At 39.4% G+C, this 24,462-nt stretch overlaps 2 protein-coding genes across 5 annotated transcripts; one reads left to right on the top strand and one right to left on the bottom strand.

Annotated features, from left to right (window-relative positions):
- Positions 1-83: 83 nt before the first annotated feature.
- On the top strand, positions 84-3,164 carry LOC134539188 (probable NADH dehydrogenase [ubiquinone] 1 beta subcomplex subunit 2, mitochondrial). Its single transcript, XM_063380954.1, has 3 exons — positions 84-255; positions 1,822-1,945; positions 2,920-3,164. The coding sequence occupies exons 1-3, from the start codon at positions 158-160 to the stop codon at positions 2,992-2,994; spliced, it is 297 nt and encodes a 98-aa protein (XP_063237024.1). The 5' UTR covers positions 84-157; the 3' UTR covers positions 2,995-3,164.
- A 1,320-nt stretch (positions 3,165-4,484) lies between these two features.
- On the bottom strand, positions 4,485-23,637 carry LOC134539187 (probable ATP-dependent RNA helicase DDX27). 4 transcript variants are annotated; one of them, XM_063380949.1, is made up of 14 exons: positions 23,453-23,637; positions 21,102-21,284; positions 20,867-20,993; positions 19,375-19,532; positions 16,358-16,579; positions 14,319-14,402; positions 12,135-12,262; positions 10,991-11,188; positions 9,452-9,596; positions 7,650-7,962; positions 6,861-7,061; positions 6,081-6,395; positions 5,513-5,594; positions 4,485-4,739 (listed from the first exon to the last, which is right to left on the bottom strand). In XM_063380949.1, exons 1-14 carry the CDS (start codon positions 23,540-23,542, stop codon positions 4,586-4,588), a joined length of 2,400 nt encoding a protein of 799 aa, XP_063237019.1. In that variant the 5' UTR covers positions 23,543-23,637; the 3' UTR covers positions 4,485-4,585. The 4 variants fall into 4 exon arrangements, with proteins under 4 accessions (XP_063237019.1, XP_063237021.1, XP_063237023.1 ...); XM_063380951.1 differs by having other exon boundaries at positions 16,358-16,552; positions 23,453-23,621; XM_063380953.1 differs by lacking the exon at positions 10,991-11,188 and having other exon boundaries at positions 16,358-16,552.
- Positions 23,638-24,462: the final 825 nt, after the last annotated feature.

Here is a 24,462-nt window from a genome sequence, read left to right as displayed (position 1 = left end):
CTTTTGTAAACGTTTTTGTCGACTATAAGCAGTCGCTGGATATCGATTTATGATCGAGTATTGATACTGTTAGTGTTAGTCGACTCTATGGCAATGCAGTACGATAGAATATAGTCTTTGATTTTTCTATTTATATACACTTAATGCTGAAATCGAAATGTTGGTGTCAAGAGTTGGGTTGCTATCAAAATGTGTTAGGTTACTGAATCGTCGTAATCTTAACTTTAACAATCAATTAAAGAACAATAGCCATGCGTAAGTATTGAATTGAAACAACCTCACCACTTTCGACTTAACCACCTTTTCCCTCAAATTCGCTCAACCTTGTTCTTGGACCTTATACCTAAAAGAGTGCTCACTCTTTCCTCCTCAAAACTCTTTGAAGCTTGTTCCAATTTTCTTACATTTCCCGGTTAAAAAGAAGACCTCTGTATACTGTCTATCAACTCATCCCAACCTCCCCCCTCTCAATCTAATTCTGAATTACTACCCGCCCCCTACCCTGTAGCGTTTGCCAATCAAAGTCTGCAATCAGACAGCCTGTGCGTCCATTCATCGTCATCACTTTCGTAACCCATCTTGCTGCTCTCCATGGCCCCAAATGGTACAGCTTTATTATTTAAGTACCTGACATCTTGTATCTATGTCAAAGTTCCAGTAATTGTTCTGTACCACACAGCCAAGTCAATCCTGTGATCTTGATGGCATGATCTTGTATGCATTAATAATGTGGTACATGATGGTTCCTTTTTTAAAATTTAGTAGGTCGAAAGGTCATGGGTAAACAAAAACTTGAATATTGCTGTACAAATAAATAATATCAGGTTTTATGGAAATTTTTTTCTAAGTATTTAACTTAAAATCATAATTGTAATATCACAGGTTTTTGTTATGTGCCGTATCTTTTGATGTGCTAAATTAAAACAGCAAGAATCATGTACCATAGGATCAATGTATACAGACAAGATCATGCCATTGGGATCAAGGGATTTACTTGGATATGTTATACGGAACTTTTACCTTAGTTCCTTTATAACTCTAGCATTTTAATTTGCCTTAACGTCTCCATCAACAGCATGTATAGGTTAAAATATTTTTATATGAATTGCACATTGTTGAAGAGGTATTTTGTCCCTTACACTCCAGTTATTCATGAGACACTAAAGTTTTTTTAAAAATCTGGCTGGCAATAGGAATTGAATTTGGTAATATTTTAGTTTACTTAATGATGGAAAAACAAGGGATAAAATGCTTCAGGTAGACTGGTGTGCTTAGTCGAAAAGTCAACAGTAATCATTTACATAAACATGTAAGAGGCAAAGCAAGTAAGTGCCTTCTTGCTCACGGCTTTGTATAACTTTTCAGTCAACCAAACATTTGTTCTTTCAAATCCTCATTGCTCTACGGATTAATAAATTACAATAAACATTAGGCATATTAATTAATTTTTTCTTTATTACTTTACTAAATTAAATAATTAATGTTATACACTCAGAATCAACTTAATTTTTTTTATTTGATAGAATTTGTACTTAACCAATCATATTTATAATATCACTCCAGTCCTTTTATTATTTTATTTCTATTATTTACAAGCAAATTTAAGGTAATTTTTATTGCACTAATTAAGTATAACTATAACGCACGTACGTAAGTACATGTACCCATTTTTTTTTGTAACTGAGCGTATGTATGCAAGACACTTGTTTTTCTGTGTGTATCTTAAAACATTTACTTCATTAGTAGTTTAACAACCAAGAAACCTGTTTTCCACATTTTAAAATTTGCTTTGTCAACACGTAAACTTGTGTTTTTTTCCAGTTGGTCGTACCGCACAGCGGCCCCTCCGGCGCCCATTCTGAACATCCGAGTCGCCAACACGCTCGGCACCTTGATGTGGTGGTGGGTGTTATGGCACTTGTACCACCAGTACGACCACATCATAGTGAGTATCGACCGTCCGCCCGGCGGCATTGTGCGTAGTAATTTCTCAGCGCGGCAGCCCGCTGGACACAGCCGCTACACTGTCAGTAACCTCTCGCAATTCTAATTTGAGGTTATTTTTTAAGCTTAGGATACTCTGCTATATTCCTGCAGTGATGTTATTAAGCTGTGCAGAGGTAGAATCTAGCCTGGCATTAAAATCTGCGCTCAATTTTGCGGTGTTAGAATCTAACCTGGCATTCGTTTCCGCAGTGTTAGAATCTAACCTGGCATTTGTTTCCGCAGTGTTAGAATTTAATATGTTCAGTTGTGCAGTGTTAGAAACTAATCTGGCATTCAAATCTGCGCTCAACTTTGTGATGTTAGCACTCATAGCATCTAGTTAGTCCGCTCAGCGATAGATAATGGTGCTGAGGCAGGACGGTGCCCGTGGTGCGAGGGGGGTTGGGGAGGGGGGTAAGTGACGACCCTTGTAACCCGGCCAGGCGCGCGTGGCATGCCTTACGTCAGTGGACCGTCAGCCAGCTACGAACCTGGCATACAAGTGTGCTCTCTCACGTTCATAGCAGTATCATATTATTTGGAAGTGTACTGCATTTAAATAAATTAGTGTTTCATTATCAATAAATTGCCACATTTTTTGTAAGAAACCACTTATTGATCACAATAAATATTTGATCTGTAAATTTACATGCATTATTAGGTTGATGTATCCCATCAATAACAACTTAGATTATTTGTAAATTTTTGTTTGTAGTAATTGTTTAAAACTACATTAACATTCAATAATCTGGCAACATTGCTAACCTAGCATAGCCATACAAGAGCTTTTTCTGAACTAGACGTTGTTTGTTAAGTTCTCAGTGGCACTTGGTCTTTTTTTGTGAATGTGATTTTTGTGTAGCTCATTGCAAAAAGAATGGAAATTTGTCAATAATTATTTTGAAGATCATAGATTTGATTGTGCATTTGCAGGGAGAATTCGACTACCCCGATATTTCAGCGTGGACAGATGAGGAGCTGGGTATTCCTCCAGACGATGAAGAGTAGCATTGCCAACCGAGCTGCAGTCAAACTATTTTTTTTTTTTTGTGTTCACAGAGTATATGTACGTGCTTCACAAAGGCTGAATAATGCAGCTGTAAAATGTGTAGGGTTATGTATGTATTAGAAGTTCATTGATAAGTTATGTTGGGTGTAAATAAAAGTTCACAAGTCTTTGCAGTTGTTTTCCCGAATTATCTTGGTAATATTCTTATTCAGCTACGTCAGATTCACAAGTGCGTATGTAGTTTACATCACAGTATTGACGCTGCCGTCAACACAAGGCTGGTGTCTGCTACTCTGAAGACATTGATATGGCTGAAACCCAGAAGTCATAAAAAAGTAACGAAGCTGGTGGTCTGGTCCTGAAAAGGTCCCCAAGTAAACACCAGTAGCACTGAACGTCAGAGAACTTGAATTTTAACGCAGCATTTTGTTTAACTTGAATTTTTACCAGGGATGGGCCAATAAAATCCTTAGTATTTAAAGGATTCAACATTCGGGAAAAATATTCGAAGAAAGATATTAGGAGAAATTGAGTAAATTAAAATTAATTAAACACTGATAACCTCAGAAGTTTACTGGAGGAATTTTCTCTTAATACCAATCCTGTTACCATTCTCCAAGATAGTGTACTTTAAACATGTATGCAATTCTATAAATAAAAATTGAATATGTGTGGGTTCTCAAAACTTAGTTTATGACACAAACATTTAATAATAATTTTCATTTTGTGTACATTATTTTTTATTTTTACCCTTGAATACTAGTTTTGAATTCGAGATTTGGATTTGAGGAAATGGGGATTCTGCCTATCAATAGTTTTTATTTTTTGATGCCTCACTCCAGTTAATAATCTGACATTACATATAAATAGTTGGTGACTGTTCACTTAAATCATGTGGGCAAAATTCTCTTAGATTTAAGCTTTCTATCTTAAAACGTTTGTATGTTCGTCCAAATCGTAGAATATTTTGTAACTTCATTTGTTCATGTTTAATATTGGTTATATATTTATTAAAGAAATACGTTTTGATGGGAAAAATTTTTTTACTGAAAGGTCCTTAAAAAGCACTGAAATTGTTTTGCCTGGTATTAGTGGACACCTGGTGAATAATTCTGAATGCATGTTAACTTGTTACTTGTGAATCACATCAGCTACTAGGATAAAGTTGGAGATTATACAGACCTACACTTGCAAAGTAAAGTTACCGCCATGTATACAACTGGCAACAGTACGAACCAGTGTGTACAGGATGGCATGGCAGGATTTCTGATGAGTGAGTGCGAAAATGCCCCCGGACTTTCGTAGAGCATACACAATTTTATTTTATTTTCAAAATAAAGTATTTTTATTAACTCTATGGAATCAGCAAAAATACAAAAAAAAAATCCAGATGGCCAGTGCAGCCAAGCCTAAACTGTTGATTATACGAAAATATATTTCAACATTTGACACTCCTAGGAAAAGTATGAAAATGTACAGTAGAAAAATGTTTATTTTTTTTATATAACAAATACGAGCTTCCTTTATTGTCTAGCGTACAAAATGTTTTTATAACAATGACAAAACTTACAAGGATTAAAATCGTGCATATCATTTTCTTCTGTTCCGTTGCTTTTTTCCAGAGAAGTTCCTGTTGGGATTTGGGGGTCTGAACGCGGTCTTCTTCCCGTCGAATTCCTTGCCACCCACACCACCGCCAGGCTTGTTCTTGCTCATCCGATCCATCTTCTGTTTCTTGTTGGCGCTGGACAGAGAAAAAAATTACAATGAATAAAAAAAAAAAATATAGTGCATGTAACTCAGTACACTTGATAGAACTGAAACTTCTTTGGCAATTCAAATCTCTACTCTTAAGTATATTGTACGGGGTAAAACACAGAGAGAGAAAGACAATTTTCTAAATAAATATTACTCACTGTTGAAATACATCATAAAGGAAAACTGTGCGTGTTACTGTTTCTTCAAACAATTCTGCCATTTGGAATACGCCCAATCTCTGAACGAAATATGAAATTCATAACAGGTAGCGCTATCTACATATGTGGGAAATGCAGGGACTATCTCGGACAGCGCTCTCTACGCTGCTGGTTGAACAATAACGAATGCGAGTGCACTGGTAGCAAATATAAAAATCAAGGCATTTACAGCTGATTACATAGGATACCTGTATCTATTTTCTGAAACAACCACATGGGCACGTTCTGTCTTATTCTTTAGTACATCGCCGGTCTGTTTTTTTTTTAGATGGGGGATGAATAATTGCACAAAAATAATGAAAATGAGCCCAGCAACATATATAGCATAGTGCTTTTTTTACATCTCTTTGGCCAAGTACCTATTCCCTGTCCTTTTCACATTATAAACGTTTCAAAACAACGTTTCACGAAAATGTTGCATTATTATTCTGCCTTGAAATTTTAGTCTCATTGTGCCCATAGAAGCTTCACTTCAAAACTACTTCGAAGCAAGAGACAGTTCAGTACATTCTGTTTAGTTAAAAGTTTCTGTGCAACTTACTCAAACCTCATTCGCTTCGCTCCTCTCAGAGAAACATCCGTTAAATCTTTGGAGAAAGATGACTTCTTGCGTTTCTGAGAACCTTTAAGAAAAAGCAAAATATTACAGATGAGATGATGTAAATCTCTATGAAGGTGGGTACATTTAAAAGAACTTCACTTTGCATCAAACAAACAGTAAAGTAACAAAATGAAGCAAAAATATGTGTAGCCAGCACACTATATCACATTCTAAAGTATTTCTCATGACTAAAGACCTGTAAATTTCTTGAGTATTAAGTCTTTAAATTTCTGTATGAAATTGGAAAAATTCTTGAGTAAAAAAAAAATAATTTTCTTTAGATTAAAAGACAGGCTTTATTAGCCCTTGTGACTACATCCTATTTATCTCACATTCACTCTTGAAAATAATAAATGCTTCAGGTATGGCATGAGACCTAAATTTTGTCTCTTTAATTTTGGACACTAGGTACTTGGAGTGTGGATAGTTGTAAATTCTATGCAAAACTTGTAAGTTTCAATTTCAACTGTACAGTGATTAAAGTGTCGACAATCCCGACTGTGCTCACCTCCGCCTGCTTGCCGAGAGCTTCCCGTTCCACCGCCGCTGTCCGGAACTGTCCTGATCTTCTTTGGCTTGCTCCTCCGCTTGGCCATCCTAGTCTGCAGCTGCGCGATCTTCGTCAGTTCCGCCTCCGCCCTGTCCTGCGCCATCTCTTCTGGCGACCTCTTCCTTCGTTTCATCTTGCTTCCCTTCTCCATCTTCCCTGGCTTATCATCGTCACCATCATCGTCGTCGTCTTCCTCTTTTTTGCCCTTCTTCATCTTCTTGGCACAGGCACCATTTTTCCCTTTGTCATCCTCGTTTGCTAAACGAAACTTAGCTGGAACAAAAAAAAATTATATGTCAGACACTAGTATCACAAGGGAGAAAGTGTAATCACAGATTATCTATGAAGATAAACTACTAAAACAAAGAACCACAAACATTGGGAAAACATACAAAACATTGAAACAATAAGCAAACACTTCTCAAGTAATTTTTAATCATGTAGCCATGCAACATCCAGAGAGAGCACATGATAAGAAACTATAAGACCAATTGGACTAGGATATGAGACAGTGGCAAAGCTCAGTGGCGTAACACTTGTGATCCATGTTACAGAAATCATGAAAGCATGATGCAAAATCAAAACTTCCAAAGGCTATTATTCAAGTATCTATTATGGTTAACGAATGTTTAACAAAAAATTTTTCTATTCTAAACGTTGGGTTGAATATCATAATATTCAATTCAAATTCAAATTTCTCGAAATGCTGGGAGACAGGTAAGGTCAGCGTCGCCAAACCTTTCTCGAGGAGGCGCTCCTTCTTGGTCTGGAACCAGGCGCGGGGTCGCTGCTGCTCCCTCCGCTCGTTCAGCAGCTTCTGTGCCTTGTTGGCCTTCATCTCCAGCCAGTTGAGCTTCCTCTCCTCGTACTCCTCCAGCATGATAGCCTCAACCTTCTCGTCCAGGTCCTGCACGCGCTTGCGGTACTTCTCCAGCACGTCTGCAACAACCCGCACGCCCGTGGCCACCTGGGTGTCCGAGAGTGTCCACACTAGGCGCGTTCACACATGGACACACCTAGCTGTCCTTGTGTCCACACTAGGCATGTTCAAGTGTGAACGCACCTGTGTATTCGAGAGTGTCCACAATAGGCGCGTTCACACATGGACGCACACTAGGCGTTTCGTTCACGCGTGAATGCACCATGTGTCCGAGTGTGTCCACACTAGGCATGTTCACATGTGAACGCACCTATGTGTTCCAGAGTGTCCACACTAGGCGTGTTCACACATGGATGCACACTAGGCACGTCGTTCACAAGTGTATGCACCATGTGTCCGAGTGTGTCCACACTAGACATGTTCACGTGTGAACGCACCTATGTGTTCGAGAGTGTCCACACTAGGCGTCTTCACACATGGACGCACACTAGGCGCGTCGTTCACACGTGAATGCACCATATGTCCGAGTGTGTCCACACTAAGCATGTTCACGTGGACGCACAGTGGTCTACATTTGCAATCTAAGCATGAGCAGACTATAGCAATCCAAGACCCAGCTGACGGGGAAACCAGGAGCGCGGGTTTACCGGGCGGGATGACGCGGCACTTGACGGAGCTGGTGGAGTTCTTGATGACCCCCTTGACGACCTTCCTCTCGCGCTCGCCCGCCAGCGACACGGACACCCCGGAGCGGCCGGCACGCGCCGTGCGGCCCACGCGGTGGATGTACTGCTCCAGCGTGGCCGGCATCATGAAGTTGATGACGGTCTTCACGCCGTGGATGTCCAGCCCCCGCGCCGCCACGTCCGTGGCGACCAGCACGTCCGTCTCCTCGTCCTTGAACTTGCGCAGCGCCTCCAGGCGCTGGGGCTGGGTCAGGTTGCCGTGCAGCTCCCCCACCTGGAGGCGTGCACGGCTCAGCTCGAAGCTCACGCCCAGGGCCATCGGGAGGGGGCTAACTCCCCAGGGCCATCGGAAGAGACGGGTGGGAGGGGGAAAAATCCCCAGGGCCATCTGAAGGGACGGGTGGGAGGAAGGAAAGATCCCCAGGGCCATCTGAAGGGACGGATGAGAGGAGGGAAAAATCCCCAGGGCCATCTGGAGGGACGGGTGAGAGGAGGGAAAGATCCCCAGGGCCATCTGAAGGGACGGGTGAGAGGAGGGAAAAATCCCCAGGGCCATCTGGAGGGACGGGTGGGAGGGGGAAAAATTTCCAGGGCCATCTGAAGGCTGAAGGGACGGGTGAGAGGAGGGAAAAATCCTCAGGGCCATCTGAAGGGACGGGTGAGAGGAGGGAAAAATCCCCAGGGCCATCTGGAGGGACGGGTGAGAGGAGGGAAAAATTTCCAGGGCCATCTGAAGGCTGAAGGGACGGGTGAGAGGAGGGAAAAATCCCCAGGGCCATCTGAAGGGACGGGTGGGAGGAAGGAATGATCCCCAGGGCCATCTGAAGGGACGGATGAGAGGAGGGAAAAATCCCCAGGGCCATCTGGAGGGACGGGTGGGAGGGGGAAAAATTTCCAGGGCCATCTGAAGGCTGAAGGGATGGGTGAGAGGAGGGAAAAATCCCCAGGGCCATCTGGAGGGACGGGTGAGAGGAGGGAAAAATCCCCAGGGCCATCTGAAGGGACGGGTGGGAGGAAGGAAAGATCCCCAGGGCCATCTGAAGGGACGGATGAGAGGAGGGAAAAATCCCCAGGGCCATCAGGAGGGACGGGTAAGAGGAGGAAAAATCCCCAGGGCCATCTGGAGGGACGGGTGAGAGAGGGCAAAATCCCCAGGATCATCGGTAGGGACGAGCGGGAATGGACACAATCCCCAGGGACCAGGCACCGGGAGAGGTCCGACTGGGTTTACTCTGATAGCAAGACAAAAATTTACAAGACTTTTGCTGACAGAATTCATAGGAAACCTTATGAGTAACGTGTAGGCACAAGATTATACGGTGAATTGCGATAAAGTTGAAATAACACCAAAAAGCATGTCAGTATACCATACAACACCAAATGTTAAGATTGCTCCTACATAAAAAATCAAACATTAGTTAGGTAAAAAAAAAAATTATTTTTAATTCTGATTTAGTCGTCATTCATCATATAATCTTGTACCAAAAGATGTTGAAGTAATTTTAGTGTTGGTTCGGAAGACTAAACTAAATCCAATAATTTATTTCACAATTTCCTGCATTTATTAAAAAAAAAAATATATTTGCGACAGCACATAATGACTATTCAGAATACGTAGATACTTACACATTAACTTTTTGGCATTTTAAAGATATTTTTCCTGCTACTGCATTTTTTTTTTACCAAGCAATTCTTCTTTGGGGAAAAGCTGTGCACGCAAAGGTTTACTTTGGAAGGAAGCGAGAAGGGTATCGGCGCGGCACCTTGACGCCCATGAGGCCGAGCATGATGTGCAGGCGGTGGGCCTGCTTCTTCGTCTGCACGAACACCATGACGTGGTCGTGGAAGGTGCGGCACACAAGGGCCGCCAGCAGCGGCTCTCGGTCCGACTGGCAGTTCGGTCGGATCCTGCAGCGCACAGTCACGATTCTATGGTGTCATTTTTAAAACAAGAGGATTTCAGTGCTATCAATTATATTTTTTTATAAAAGCTTGTTTCGTAATACTTACCACACCAAAATACAGGTAAAATTTATAGGCTACATCCTGACCATAAAAAAAAAATATTATTAATAGAATTGATCTAAAACAAGATACATTAAGAACAATAAAAATTAATTAGCAAGCATTTCATAGTTTAAAATTGATTCAATAAGCGATGCACAATAAAACAAATTAAAATAATTTTTTTCTGACCACTGCACTTTGGTATGATTTTTTTTTTCCGGGAATAATGACAATCCTTAAATTTCAAACATTAAAATATTACTTTTTTTTATGTTTTGAATACGAATCAACCATGCAATATTACTTGCGTTGACTGCTTATTTATTTATCTTTATTTAATTATTTTAAAACTTGCGACATGCAACGGCAACGTCAGTTGGGGAACCGTGATAATGGGCACGAACATACATACAGTCACTGAACGTGACCAGGCATCACAAGCATGTCAGCACTAATGCAAAGTGAGCACCACCTACAAGGAAGGCAATACATGCCGGTAGGCACCACCCGCAAGCAGTCACAACACACGTGCAGGGACCACATAACATAAAAGAGATGAGATACAAAAACATAAACCCGGTACATAAGTACAAGAACAACGTAACTTGATTACATTAAACAGCTAGTCAACTTAGAATGGATGACATCAACAACATTAAAACAATATTAACACATAGAAAAAATTATTTCAATAAAGAACCAAAAAAACAAAATAAAATAAATTAATGGAACTTGATTGAATTATTTTAAAGGTGAATTTCATTACTAGTGTAATGCTTCTGGATCGTTCAAGTCGAGCCTTGGGTTGGTGGGGTTCTTTGTTTCAGCCCGACCGCAAACGCAAACAAAGCAACATTTGCGATTCCTAGCATCGCTGTAGTACCAGCTCATTGACGCCGTTTTCCTTTTCCTCCTTTTTGTTATTTCGTTACTCTTAGTAACACCTTACAATACCACTCACAAATAACAAATGATCAGGTTTATAAATTCCAAAGACCTTTTTTTTTATTTTTATTCACAACGGAACACAAACCCAAGCTTCTTCATTACTCTATATAGTTTTTTTTTTTTTACAAAAAACAAAACAAAAATACATCTGGCCACACCAACCTTCTCAATCTAAATTCTCTTGCACCACATCTTACTCCGCCAAATTACACAGATAAAAACACCTTCCAGGTACAAAAAAAAACCACATAAAGAAAACCCTTAGTCCGGGAGTGCAAACACTTTACACTAGTAAACTGTCAAGCAGTTGTAATGATCGGCGAGTGTCGCTAAGGAGCACGGCGCACCTCACGAACTCCTGGCGCAGGTTGAAGGCCACCACCTGGTTGCTGTCCACGAACACCCTGACGGGCCGGCTGAGCGACACGGCCGCAAGGTCTCGCACCTCGTCCGTCATCGTGGCCGAGAACAGCATCGTCTGGCGCGAGCGCGCGCACTCACGCACGATCGCCTTCATCTGCTCCGCGAAGTGCTCGTCCAGCATCCTGCGACAGAGCGACCACTTGGCGGCAGGGGCCCGGTCCCGATCCCTTTCGAACACTCGCTATTCGAAACGGTCTTTTCAAAAAGAGGAACGACACGGCCTGACATGCTAATCGGTGTTTGGTTCGCAATAAGCCAGACGATGATTGCTCAAATTAAGGCAGCAAGTTTTCAAACACCTACGAACCGCTAACACGCATTCGAAAAGACGCGAGATCTGAGGGAAAAATATGTCGAAAAATAACGCAGTAATTTTTTAAAAAATCAACACTCGTGTTTTTCCTTCATATTGATCATTTCACCACTCCCCAAGATACTGATATTTTAATATGTGATTATAAAATTAAACTGCAGTATGTATTGATTCCTGAAACTTGCTGCATGAACACATAAGGGGTTTAATGTTTTAACACTTTCTAGTTAATATTATTTTTTTTTTACTTCAAGTACATTATTATTTTTTCTACCCCAACGACTGAGATTAAGTCTCAAGGGGTAGAATCGAGGTACTACTTGTGATTTAAATTTGAGATCCAGATTCAAGAAGATTGGGATTTGACCCATTGGTATCAATAAATTTAAATAGTAAAAAAAAAAATAATATATACAGCAATGTTTGTAGGGTTTTACATTACAAGATTATTCTCAGAGAGGTTTTAAATGATTGAACCTACAACATTATAGTTATCTCCGAATCACTGGGGAAATGATTCAACGCTCAGAATGAGTCATTCCCGAGTCCTGGGAACAAACAAATGACCCTTGCCATATGAGTGTGATATGTTCGTTTAATGCCCACATAAGATCCTGTGATTTAGTGACCAAAGCCATCAGCAATGCAAAGGAACAAATTAAAAAACTTTAAATGTTAAATTCCGAGCTTAAAATATTGAATGTCTTACCTTTTTCACTACTAAAGCAAGTAAATTACAGGTAAAGTTACTCTACCTGTCTGCCTCGTCCAGAACCAGCACTTCGATTTTGTCGAGGCTGAAAGTTGGAGTGTTCTTCAAGTGGTCTATCAGTCGGCCTGGAGTGGCAATTACGATGTCAGGGTTCTTTCTCAACACTGATTCCTAAACACACAAGAAACACGGTCCCAGTACAACACAGACTTAAGGGGGCGCACATCTGTAGGATTCACAAGGAAGGCCCACAGAAATTGGCAAGGTGGAGGGGGGGGGGGGGGGGGGGCACCCACGCTTCCCGAGAGTTTCGGGCGTGGGTTTCAACCGACACCAGTCATCTCTGGACAGGGTGCTTGTATGTTGTATACCGCCCATATTTTGGTCTATATGCATACAATAAGAAAAAACTTTAAAACATACACAGAAAAAATTCAATACAACACAGTATGTATTTACGTTTATGTTTATCAATCCCGTTTCACAGTTATCAGATTTTGCAAGTGCAAGCGGGCCCCGTAAGTGAGGAGTTTCTTAGATCCAGGGGGCACCGGGCCCCCCTGGCCCTCTGGGATCTACGCCTATGTCTATCACAATTTTGAAGATTTTTAAAAGGCTAGGTAAAATTGCATAAAACTTTTCTGAAAAAGATTATAAATTACAGATAGACTTTTTACTTATTTGAAAGTTAAGACACTCGAGAAATAAATAAATTTAACAGAGCTCAGCATAAACATAAAATAATTACCTGAAATGGGACACATCCTATATTATTTTGCTTCTAATATGAAGTGTTTTTTTTTTTCAATTGATCTTAGATAAATTCATAATATTAAAATATTTAATTGTTTGAAGAAAAAAAAATTTAACAAACGACTCCTACACTCGACATGGAATTAAACGTGTACATAATAATATTTCACTGAACTCAACAAACTATAAAACTTAATTTTTTTTTTACAGATAAACAAATCTGCCGACGTACTGCGCCTGTACAACGATGAACTAATGGCTGGCTACAAAATGAATGGCTTGTGTACGTCACCCACCAGCCAAGACGGTGAACGATCGGTGAACGATCTGCACAGATTCCCTAGTCATGAGATGCACCGGCCAGTGGAAGAGGTGAGTTTGTAACAACCCAGATTACAGCCTTCCTCATGCAATCCAGTAATAATCATTTGTTTTAAATTTTTTTTGTCAAATTTCAGATTATCAAATGATGTAAAATTTTTTTCCTTTCAGAAGTTATTGTGAACGAAATTCTCCGGGTGTATTGTTTTTATTTTTAAAATGCACAAGTTAATTTTTTTAAGTAATTTTTTTTTGCGGTCTGCTTTGTGTGGGAAGGCGTGCTGACGTAATTCTCCTTCGTTTTTCCACGACAGAGGCTTTGTTTCACACGCTAGGCGTGTGAGTCACGGTCACGGGAGTGTGAGAAAGAGACAAAATCGCAGCGTCGTGGGAACAGATGTAAGCATTTCGTTGAGCCTCTGTTGCCATGTGCCGTGATTGGCTGAAAATTACGTCAGCGAGCCCAGAACACTGCCCGCGCAGAGGGAAGGAAGGCTGTAAAGTCAGTCATTTTCAGAGCCGGTCGTTGTTCGGACGGCAGACCAAGCAGGCCGTGGCTGGGCAATGGCTCTGTGTTTGATCTTTTCTCGATGTAAATTTCAATTCTATTTGTGTTCTGTTTGTTCGGAACATATTTTGAGTTAAACAAAATAAACAAAAGATAATTACATCAAACATTGTAAAAGAATTTTTTCGTGACCTGCTAGTAACCTGTATGTTCCACTTATCACCTAATTTTGAGCTAGCCGGAGTGGAGTTGGTGAATGGTGACAAGTTGGCTGTTGTCTTTTTTTGTCACGCACACAGTAAACATTAGCGCCGCATCTTACCCTCCCCCTTTTTTTTTTTTCAATAACCACTATGCAGTTTAGTGCTTGGTTACAAGAGTATATACTGGCTATTCCAAAGATAACCAACCCTGCCCGTTCGTAGGTTGTGATGTGGAAATGTTCGCAGTCTAATGGGTTTGGCGGCTGTTAACCAGAAACAAAATATAGTGTCCGTTATAACAAAAGTCAGTAAATTGAGGACTCACTGTAATAGAAAAAAAAACCATAATTTTGAATTTTAACCTCCTTAAAGGGTAAGATTTCTGTAACTGGTAAACGAATGTAAACAAGAATAATAAATGAAAACTTAAAAAGATCATCACCTGTACTTTCAAATCCAGACCACCGACAGAAAGGCCCACCTCGACGGTCGTGAACTGAGCAAGCTGTCGAGTGACTTGATAGACCTGAAACGACACAAAGCAACTTGCCTGTTGGCTGTGCGTTTTGGATTTCCAACATGTTACGGTTCCATGACTCACCTCACCATTAACTGACCCCTCAAAACCCACTTGATCTCACCTATTTTGAGTTCCTTCAGCACGCTTTTCTACGTACCCTCTAGTTCTCACCTCCCTCGTCGATTCGACAATACAACGTGACAATTAAGGACTAGCAAAGTTTGTGTATCATTAGGCTACATTCTATACTGTAAACATTTGTACACTTACTTAAACGACCTTTGTAATAGGATCATTGGTGATTAATAACCTGAAGGAATGGAAGCCGATGACAATAATCCAACCAAAAAAAGGCTTACAGAAATCACGTGCAACCCGAAGAGAAGTTACAACATGGCTGCACAAGACATTCAACTTCATGTTATGTTTTCGAGAAAATAATTTGTGGGAAAACTTTCCAAAGAGTTATACTTTCACAGAACACACAAATAAATTATATAAAAGTTTTTTTTTATAAATATAAACAATTAAAAAACATTTGAAAGTTGAGTATGACCCACGAAACCGTCAACCAACTGATAGAAACAAAAAAAAAATGGTTTTATAAAAAATGCCTACCAAACTGCAGGAAATAAATTTTTGTCTAAACATGTACCAACCCATAATTAGAGACCTGAAAAATTTGCGGGGGGATTTAGCGATAGGCTAGAAACCAAATACATTCATCTTCCTCGCTGCTTCAGCGATTGGGCCCACAGTTCATCTGAAGGACTCCGGACCAACGGGAAAACATTCGACTGAAGAAGCATCGAATCACGAGCTTCCCAGTTGATACGTGTCACGAGTCAGCGGCCAATCAGCAGGTGCCATCTGCACAAGTGCGTAGAGGATCACGGAGTCTATCCTGGAGGTCGCTGAAAACGCAAATTTTTTCCGGTCCCTACCCATATTGAATTACTAGAGTCCCGGAAAAATTTTTGCGGGTTCAACGACCTCCAGGATAGACTCCGATATCCTCTACACACTCGGGCAAATGCCAACTGTTCATCGGCTGCTGACTTGTGAGTCGTCTCGACTGGGTAACCTGTGATTCAACACTTCTATGAGTCAGGGCCGCTGCACGGTAAATTGGCGCCCTAGGCGAAAAAGCTTAATCCCCCCCCCCCCCCCCGGACACCACAAAAAAAAATTTCCTTGCCTCAAAATACATCACATAAGCCTAAGATTTTGTCAAAAATCAAATGATGTAAGCAGGCTTTTTTTTTTTTACTTTTTTACTTATTACAAATCATAAACAGGCTACAGTGGACTTTAAATAATTACTTATGCCAATATAAATATTCCAAACCGTTACAAAAATTCCATTTTCATCTAGTTTCAATAATCGTTGAACATATTATATGAGCTGTTATGTGTCATGCTGCGCCGCCCCCAGCTACTTGGCGCCCTGGGCGGTTGCCTGGTTCGCCTGTGTGGACGCGCCGACCCTGCTATGAGTGAGGGTCTCTAATCGGCCCTCGGTCCTCCGGATTAACAGCGAACCAATGGCAGAAGCAGCACTGAGGTGTGATTATTTTGAATTTTAGCACGGCACGAGATGAACCCGCGAATTTTTCAGGTCTCTATGAATTACGCAAGTAATGTCGGTGATAGAAATGCTGTGGTTGCACGCAGGGGCGCAATAACTAAATTTCCAAAAGGAAGGGGGGGGGGGGGGGGGGGCAAAATACAGTTTTATAAAGAATCATCGATCCCCCCCTATTGAAGCGGGTGGTCAAATTTGTATTTCAAGGTGGAAAATGGTGCTATTTAAGCAGTTTTTATTATCTAAAAATTGATTACACAGCACTTTCTTTGCCCCCCGTTTGCCCCACTTCAAGGTTTCAGAAGGGGGGGGGGGGAATACCCTTGCCTCCCCCCCCTCCTCCCCTGTTGTTGCATCGGTGGTCGAGACGCCATACCTGAACGCCCAGCTCCCGGGTGGGCACCAGCACCAGCACACGCGTGACTGCCGACCCGTCGCGCGGCCGGTACAGCAGCCGCTCGAGCGTGGGCAGCATGTAGGCGGCCGTCTTGCCCGTGCCGGTCGCCGCGCAGCCGCACACGTCCCGTCCCAGCAGCGCCAGCGGCACCGTGGCCGCCTGGATGGGCGTGGGCTGCACGAACCTCATGGCAGCGATGGCCTGGCCCGGGGGGGGGGGGGGGGGGGGGGAAGCAACGGCATACACACCCGTACGCCTGGCTCGTTAGCACTACAATTCCTAGTTCGTGTTCCACCAATAAGCACACAGCACACTCCCGACTATCCGCGAAATCAAGCGGCGGGGCCACCGCGGACGGCGAAAATCGCGGATGATCCGCAAGAGAGCCGAAAACGGGGGAGGGGGGGAGGGGGAGAACCATTAATATCAACTTAAAAAAATCCAAAACTTTGAGTACAGTAAAAGTTACAATCAACAGTAAAAAAAATTTTTGTATTTTACTGAATTATTAACATACAATACATTTCAGTAATTTAAAAATGAATGAGCTCGACCGTACGACTAGAAACAAAGCGCGACAGAGACAAAAATAGCAACGCGTGCCAGCCTATACTGCGCGAGTTCCGAGAGGGCCTGTGGCGTTTCACTGCATACTGCACACAATGCACTCATCAGTAGAGTTCAAATTTGCTCACTTGTAATAGAATACAGGTTTACATATGTGCTGTATTTTTTTAGTAGCATGCGCGGATAATCCGCACCGTGTATCATCCGCCCGCGAATAATAGAGAGTTTACTGTATAACAGTTTATTTTTTAATTTATTATTTTTTAATTTTCCTAAGACCATTAAGTAGCATCTTTTGATAGTATTATCACAGTTGTATACATTCTGAAGGAAAAAAATATATAAATTCTAAACACCAATTATTATTTCTCAGGAAAAACTATTCCATTAACTAAGTCCTATGGTCAGAGCCAAAATTGTTGGCATTAGCAAGATTTTAAAAAAATTGATGACAGTAAAATTTTTTTATCCAGTTCACTTTGGGCGGGGAGGAGGGATGGGCCGTACCTCGCACGTAAGAAGAAATGATAGAAACAGCTACATGCCATCTTCAATTTAAAATTATTTTGGTGGCACCAGATTCAGTACACAAATTAATGAGACAGTGCGGACATCAGTTTTTTTTTATTTTTAAATAGATCCTAAACACAAACATCAAAATACTCCTGAATACGAATATCAAAATCAAACAGACATACAAATAGAAACTCAAAACCCGGGAAAAAAAAATTTTGTCGGATCCCCATCCTCTGATTTAATGTACAACTAACTTTTCAGACCCAAGAATAAAAAAAAAATGTAAAGACTATAAATGTTACTGTGGCCGTAATGGTAAAGTTTCCTGTGAGTTGTATTAACAATAAGAATTGTAATTTTTGTAATATCATAGTAAACCCAAGCATTAGAAATAATTTTGAAAATTTATACCTCACCCCTGTGGTACCGGGCCCCGGGGATTTTGCCCCTCTGCCCCTCCATCTCGACAGCTCTGCAAATAACAAGAAAGGGGCAAGGGGAGGAAGGATTCTTTCCTCAGCATTTTTATGAAACGCTGAAAGTAGAGCATATGAAGGTTATCCAAAAATGTTCATTATAAGTTTGAGTCGTTGAGGGAAGTGTAAGGGAAGTGTGAGGTTGAGAGGTGCGAAAGAGCTGATTTCTAAATGCTGGTCGTAACATCAAGAGCTCAAGCAAGGGGGTACGTACTCACTGGCCAAAATTTTTAAAGTTAAATACGTTACAGCTTTTAAAACTCAGAACTGTCAAGGGAGGGGGGTCAAAATTCCCAGGGGCACTGGTCGAGATTTGTGATAATTTTTAACGCACTGGCTTGCACTCACAGAACAGGAAAAATTAAGCCTATTCCTAAAATAATTTGTTGTAAACCTTACAAATTATGTGATACGCTCAAACAACATTTACAGCTGTGCACGAAGTATCATTATAAGTCTTATTGTTATTTTTTTTTTAACTGTGAAGGGTTTGAAAAGTTTGTATTTTAATTAATGGGGAAGGAACCCAACCAAATTATTTGCCTCCAGCTCTTAGTTTCTCTTGAAAACCCTGATCAAAACTGTCCAATAATTTACAGCAAAAAAAAAAAAAAAAAAAAAAAAAAAAATTGATGAAAGTGTGTGTATAGTGAAATGTGCAATGCATAAAATTATCAAATGAATTTTAATTTTATTTTCTTTTTCTGTAGGAATATCACGTATAATTTTTAATATTTTGATAGGGCCAGGGTTTAACGTTTCAAGGATAATGCAGAGGCATCAAAGGCTAGCGAACCTCCAAGATTAAGATAGATGGCTTCTAACAACTAGGGTACCGTGTGTTGGTGAATATGAGTGATACCTACCAGGATGTCGGGTACAAATCCACCACCTTCGCCACATGGCAAGACATGTCAGAAACGTTATAAATGTAACCCTCGCCCATGACAAGACATGTTGGAAATACCACCCTCGCCACATGACAAAAGAAACTTTAGAAACGCATGCCAATGAGGACACTACATAAACAAATACGAAGATTACATACAGTAGTTATAGATTTATTTTTGTCAGCAACTCAATTCTGTTACCGAGCATACACATATTTCATTTCGAGGGGGTGAGGGAGGAGAAGGGGGAATAGATCCACTTTACCAGCTGTCTGCTTTCAAATTCTTTACAATTCTTGGTGGGAATATTTTTTTTTTAGGATTTAGAGGGGATTAATCTCCCCCCCCCCTTTTTTTTCCCCCATCTCCTCCCCTAGTTTGTTTGTACATCCTGAGCTGAGGACATTCACAGAAGTTAAAAATCAATATCTCACCTTCCATCAATGACTTTCAGTTCGTAAGAACTGTTTACTTTCGTAATCTGAGATCCGGACGAAGTTGGTGGTCACGTTATTTACACGCGGGCACACTGACATGCCGTTATTACCTTGAGCAGGGGTCGCGAAAGATTCATCTGATAGAAGTTGGCATTCGGATCGGGAGGAGGCGCGTCCTCAAAAAAGTTTGTGTTGTCATCCTCGAGCTCATTTGAAATCTTTTTATTCTTCTTTCTCTTGATACTCGTCTCTTTTATCCTCACATTGTCTGAAAGATAACCAAGGTTTCGCATACACACCCAAGAATATAGTTACGACCAACACAATCACAACAATGATTAATCAGATGAAAAGGAATAAGAAGAGAGGGCTGTTGGAGTTTTCGGCAAAATAGTGTACTTCTTGTAAATTCATTAATTCATAATTTCCATTTGTATTGGTTTTACATCTCGTTGAGAGTGAGGTCGTTAGAGATGGGAAAACCTTGTAAAATTCAGGTGAAATGGGGGAAGGATATTAAATATGTTTATAACATTAGGAATTTGTAGTAAAAATATAAAAAAAATAATTAGGGATTAGCTTTGACATGTTCTGGAAGGCAAAATCATTTTATGGAAAAAATGCATATAAAATTTGAATTTTTTATTTTTCTCTTATAACAAACTTAGATGAGGTTTTTTTTTTTTTACATCAGTTATAAAATGCACCAAATAGACAATGAGCAAGTCATGAAAAAGCTAGAGGAGTCAACTTCATTAGACTGAAAAATTGTCTGCGGGCCACAAAAAAAATTACTTTAGCTCTATAACTCCTATGTAATTTCTAGGACTGTGAAAACACACTGTATTAATGAGAGTTTTGTATTAACAGAGTATTTATTCACGAGGTTTCACTGTATCTGCTAAAATCAATAAGCACAATTTACTGCGAAAACATCTACCTAAAGTTACAAAGGCTTTTGAAAAAAAAATGACCCTACCAAATCATGAAAAACTCTGAACAAGATAACGAGTGCCTCTAAAATGGCAATGGCCAACATCCTTGCCGCGGCATACTTTTTTACGGCCTGCCTGACGAATCTCCCAACAAAGAAATGTTATCAATAGGGACAATATTTTATGGTTCTATTTCTAGAAACAATTTCATTTCTGAAACAGAAAATTTTGATTTTTTTATAAATATATTGTCTTTATCCAATTAAAAAAAGGTATATAATTCAACAAATATTGTGGTATTCTCCCACAAATAATAAAAAATATTCCAATATTCATGTAATTTTATTGTTAAAATATTTTTTTCTTCCATTTTTTTAGGTTTTTCGTACATACAATTTTTTTTGTTATTTAATCACTTGACATATATTTTATTTATAAATCACTGTACAGAACATATAATTAATACATAAGAAATTGTTGTAAAAGTCAATATTAATTCAAAAGTAAGATGTTCACAGATTAGCTTCATCAGATTGGCCATCGTAGCTCTAATAAGACCAGAACACTGTGATTTCAGTAGATAACGATTAGATGGGCCTCTAAAGTAGTACTACGACAAACGCAATGAACATTCAAACATTTTAAAACCATTAGAAATTTTACGTACCATTCTTAAGCTCGTCCTCAGACAAAGAGTATTCAGCGTCAGACTCTTCGTCACCATCCTGATTGGTTCCTACCTCTTTCCGTTCACCGTCAACACTTACTATTTCTTCTGTTTCAACATCTTCGTCCTAGAATGATATCATTCGAACAAGATTTGACACTGTTAATTAATTAGCACTACGCTTACGATCTTAGCATCAGGAACTTCTAATAAAGCAACAAGAAAATATATTTACCGGATTTGGTGTCATGTTTCTGAACTGCTGAATTTTGTCATCCACTTTTGATTTTACACGCCGTTTCACATACTTGGCAAGATCGTTCCATGTATCACGATTGTATTCTGAAACTGAGCTAACAAAGTCAAATCCAGAGTCGAAATCAATCGCTTTCTTGGTTTTTTTTTTGCTCGGTTGATACTGTAAAAACATGCACAAAAAAAAACACATTAATGCAACTTAAACAGTAGGTACCGTACACATTGATTACACATTTTAGTTTTCTCTGCAAGAATTCAGATCCAATTTAAATATTAAAAAAAAAAACTAAGAGAATACCCAAACAATATTTTTTTGTGCATTCGAATAAATTTGCCTAATAAAATCATATATACACACAATGTCAACTAGTTTTCTATATTTCAGTGCTTATAACTAAGACAACTGAATTTAAATATTAGTGTTTACTTTATTTATAAATGGTTTCCAAAAAGTAAAAAAAAAACTCTCATTCAAGCGGAGCAGGCTATTTTTGCATGGGATTCTTCATTCCAAGCACAATCAACTTAGAACGCACGAGATATCTAGTCAGCAGAGGGTCAAGCACAGGGCAAGACAACTGCGTACCTACACAAATATATAAAAATATTGCTAAACACTGTATTCAACTGAAAATAAGGCGATGATTTTGTACAAAAACCTGTTGAAACTAACAGTGGGGGGTCGCAATGTAATCGCAAACTTGTAGCTTGCCAATGGGAACAGCTTAGTTGAAAAACTACACACTCTGCCCGTAAACTGTGTCACGTATGCCACTTTAGCCCGGAGCCTCCTGAACCTCTGCACGGTCGTGACAGATGAGAGAACACTCGGAATGTGGGATGAGGGAGAGAGTGCAAATGGAGTTAAGTCCACGGTTCCTCATGCTTCTCTTCTGAGTGGCTGCTCTACCCCCCTCCCGGACAACACTGCATTCTTTACTTTCTGAGTGGCTGCTTTCCAAATACAGTCATAAAACACTTTATTGATGTTATACTTGCCCTGCTACAGCGACTGTGGTGGAATTTTAGTTATTTGACCACTCAATCACTGTGGCACCATTTTCAAAGTGGCTATAACCTCCTAGCGCTATTACTAATCTAAATTATATATATTGCTTGAGGCCACACTATAAAGCCGAGTAAATCTCTACGGTTAGGACTTTTCTGTAAACTAATAAATTAAATTACAAACGTATTGTTTTTCAACACTAAAGTCCTTCCTCTATTCACCCTAATAAAAGCATTTGAAAATTCTACTGGATTCCAAGAAACATTACAGTATAAAATTATTGCCATGTTTAACTATGTGTATGGTTTTGTATTAATAATAAATATATTCCCTAGATAATATTTTTTTGGTACTATTTGTGTCAAGTGTCGTTTTGTATTAATGAGGAAAATCTAACAGGTTTTTTCGTGGTTGCAACTATTAAGACAAATTAAATAAGGTAAACTGTGCAGTGAAACGGCAGCCATCTGCTGTGCTTGAAATAGTAATGTAAATTTATGATGTGATTTAATAGTACAGCCAAGACTGTTTAAACCCCTGATTGTTATCGCCAACCAACCATTTCCTTCATACTAGTTAAAACCTGATCCTGTGGTTCTCGAAAGATCCTTAAGAAAACAGCATAGCCGAAACTGTTTAAAGACATATATATTAAATGTCAGTAAAATACTGCTGGGGCCAAGCCTGTTTCCCACCCGAATTAGACACACATGGTCCCCGCCATAATGTACCGACATTAAAAATCCCTGTATTTTTGAAAATAGTCTCTGCTAGGCTATATTCCTAAGGATTTTTGGAGAACCGCAGATTCAAGAACCAGCTAGTATCAAGAAAACTATAGGGTGGTGACAACAATCAAGCCAATCTCTTATTGAAAACTTTCTTGGCTATGCTATCAAAGCACTGCATGGCGGCGGGCTCATCAATGCACCTATAAACGTGAGTTTCTCACAAACCAGTTGGCATTTTAAAACGATAATTACGATTAAATAGAGGAACGTCTGCAGTGTTCGAAAAAAACTTTACGGAATTTCATTTTTGCTTTAAAGAAAAGCGTTAATCTAGAAATTGATCGAAAACGCGTAACAATCATGGTGCGGTCACATGTTAAGATTCCAGCACCCGGGCATTATTAAAATTTAAAAATGCCGAATTAGTATCCACGTAGTTCAGAACCCATTACAATCATGAACGCTCCATCGCTTTAAATATCTTTTTATAACTAAGAAATGTTAAACCCTTTTATAAAAAACAAACTAAAAAAGTGCATTTAAGGTTAATTTGAGGTTAGGTTATTTAAGTAACCATAGAAGATTAACCTCAATTTCTTCATCCGAATCTTCTGAAAAATCTGGTACATCATCGTTTTCATCAATAGTTTTTACTATATCCAAACTTTTATTGGTCATTTTAACACTCTAAATAAATAATTACACATTGAAGTTTGTAAATTTTAGGATGAAGTAACTATCGACCACATATGAATACGATTACGGATGGAAACGATATATCTAATACGGAAATATCGATACATCATGTTCAAACTATCGATAATAGATTATCGATATTTTAATGTCGATACTTTTGATATCGTTATTTTGTTCTCATTCTAGGGAATCTTATAAAATAATATTTTTTAAACAAAAAATATTATTAATAATATATGAAAATGAATCTGGTAAAAAATATATTAAATAACCAAAAGCTTGGATAACTAAGAAAAAAATTCTTTCGAGTTTGACGAAAAAAGGAAAATCTTTTTGCTAATTGCATTTTATTATTATAAATTTAACTATAGAAGATTTCGCTCTTACCAGCAAAATCAAAAACAATTAGTTAATTTTTCAATTTTTGACGTGACAACGTCTAATAAATCGATGAACGCCGGCTGCACGCACGAAAAGTGTCCCGTTACAATGTGTCCCGTTACGCTCATTGTACGCTTGCGCCGCATCTATCTCTCTTCCACTCGATTGGAACAACCATCGATTTGACTTTTTCGAGGCACATTAAACTTGAAACACTCCCATTCGTTTCCTACTTTTCCTATCATCGTCCTATCCTTAACAGAATAACACAGATTGGAAGAAGTTAAATAGCAAACATGTATAGAAGTTATAGTTAAAATAATCTCTTCGTTAAAGTAATAAACATATTTGAATTAATGAGTGCAAATAAAAATAAATTTATCAATTAAATTGTAGATTTTATTTCACTCCTTCTTTGTATCCATACAAAATAGTGATAATTCAATAAAAATGATTCAATTTTATTCATAAAAGTATGCAATCATTTCATGAATGTTTTGTTATGACGTTGTCTCGTTAAA

This window comes from Bacillus rossius, chromosome 15, assembly GCF_032445375.1.
Source record: "Bacillus rossius redtenbacheri isolate Brsri chromosome 15, Brsri_v3, whole genome shotgun sequence".
Classification (NCBI taxonomy): domain Eukaryota; kingdom Metazoa; phylum Arthropoda; class Insecta; order Phasmatodea; family Bacillidae; genus Bacillus; species Bacillus rossius.
This window is presented reverse-complemented; position numbering and strand designations above follow the sequence as displayed.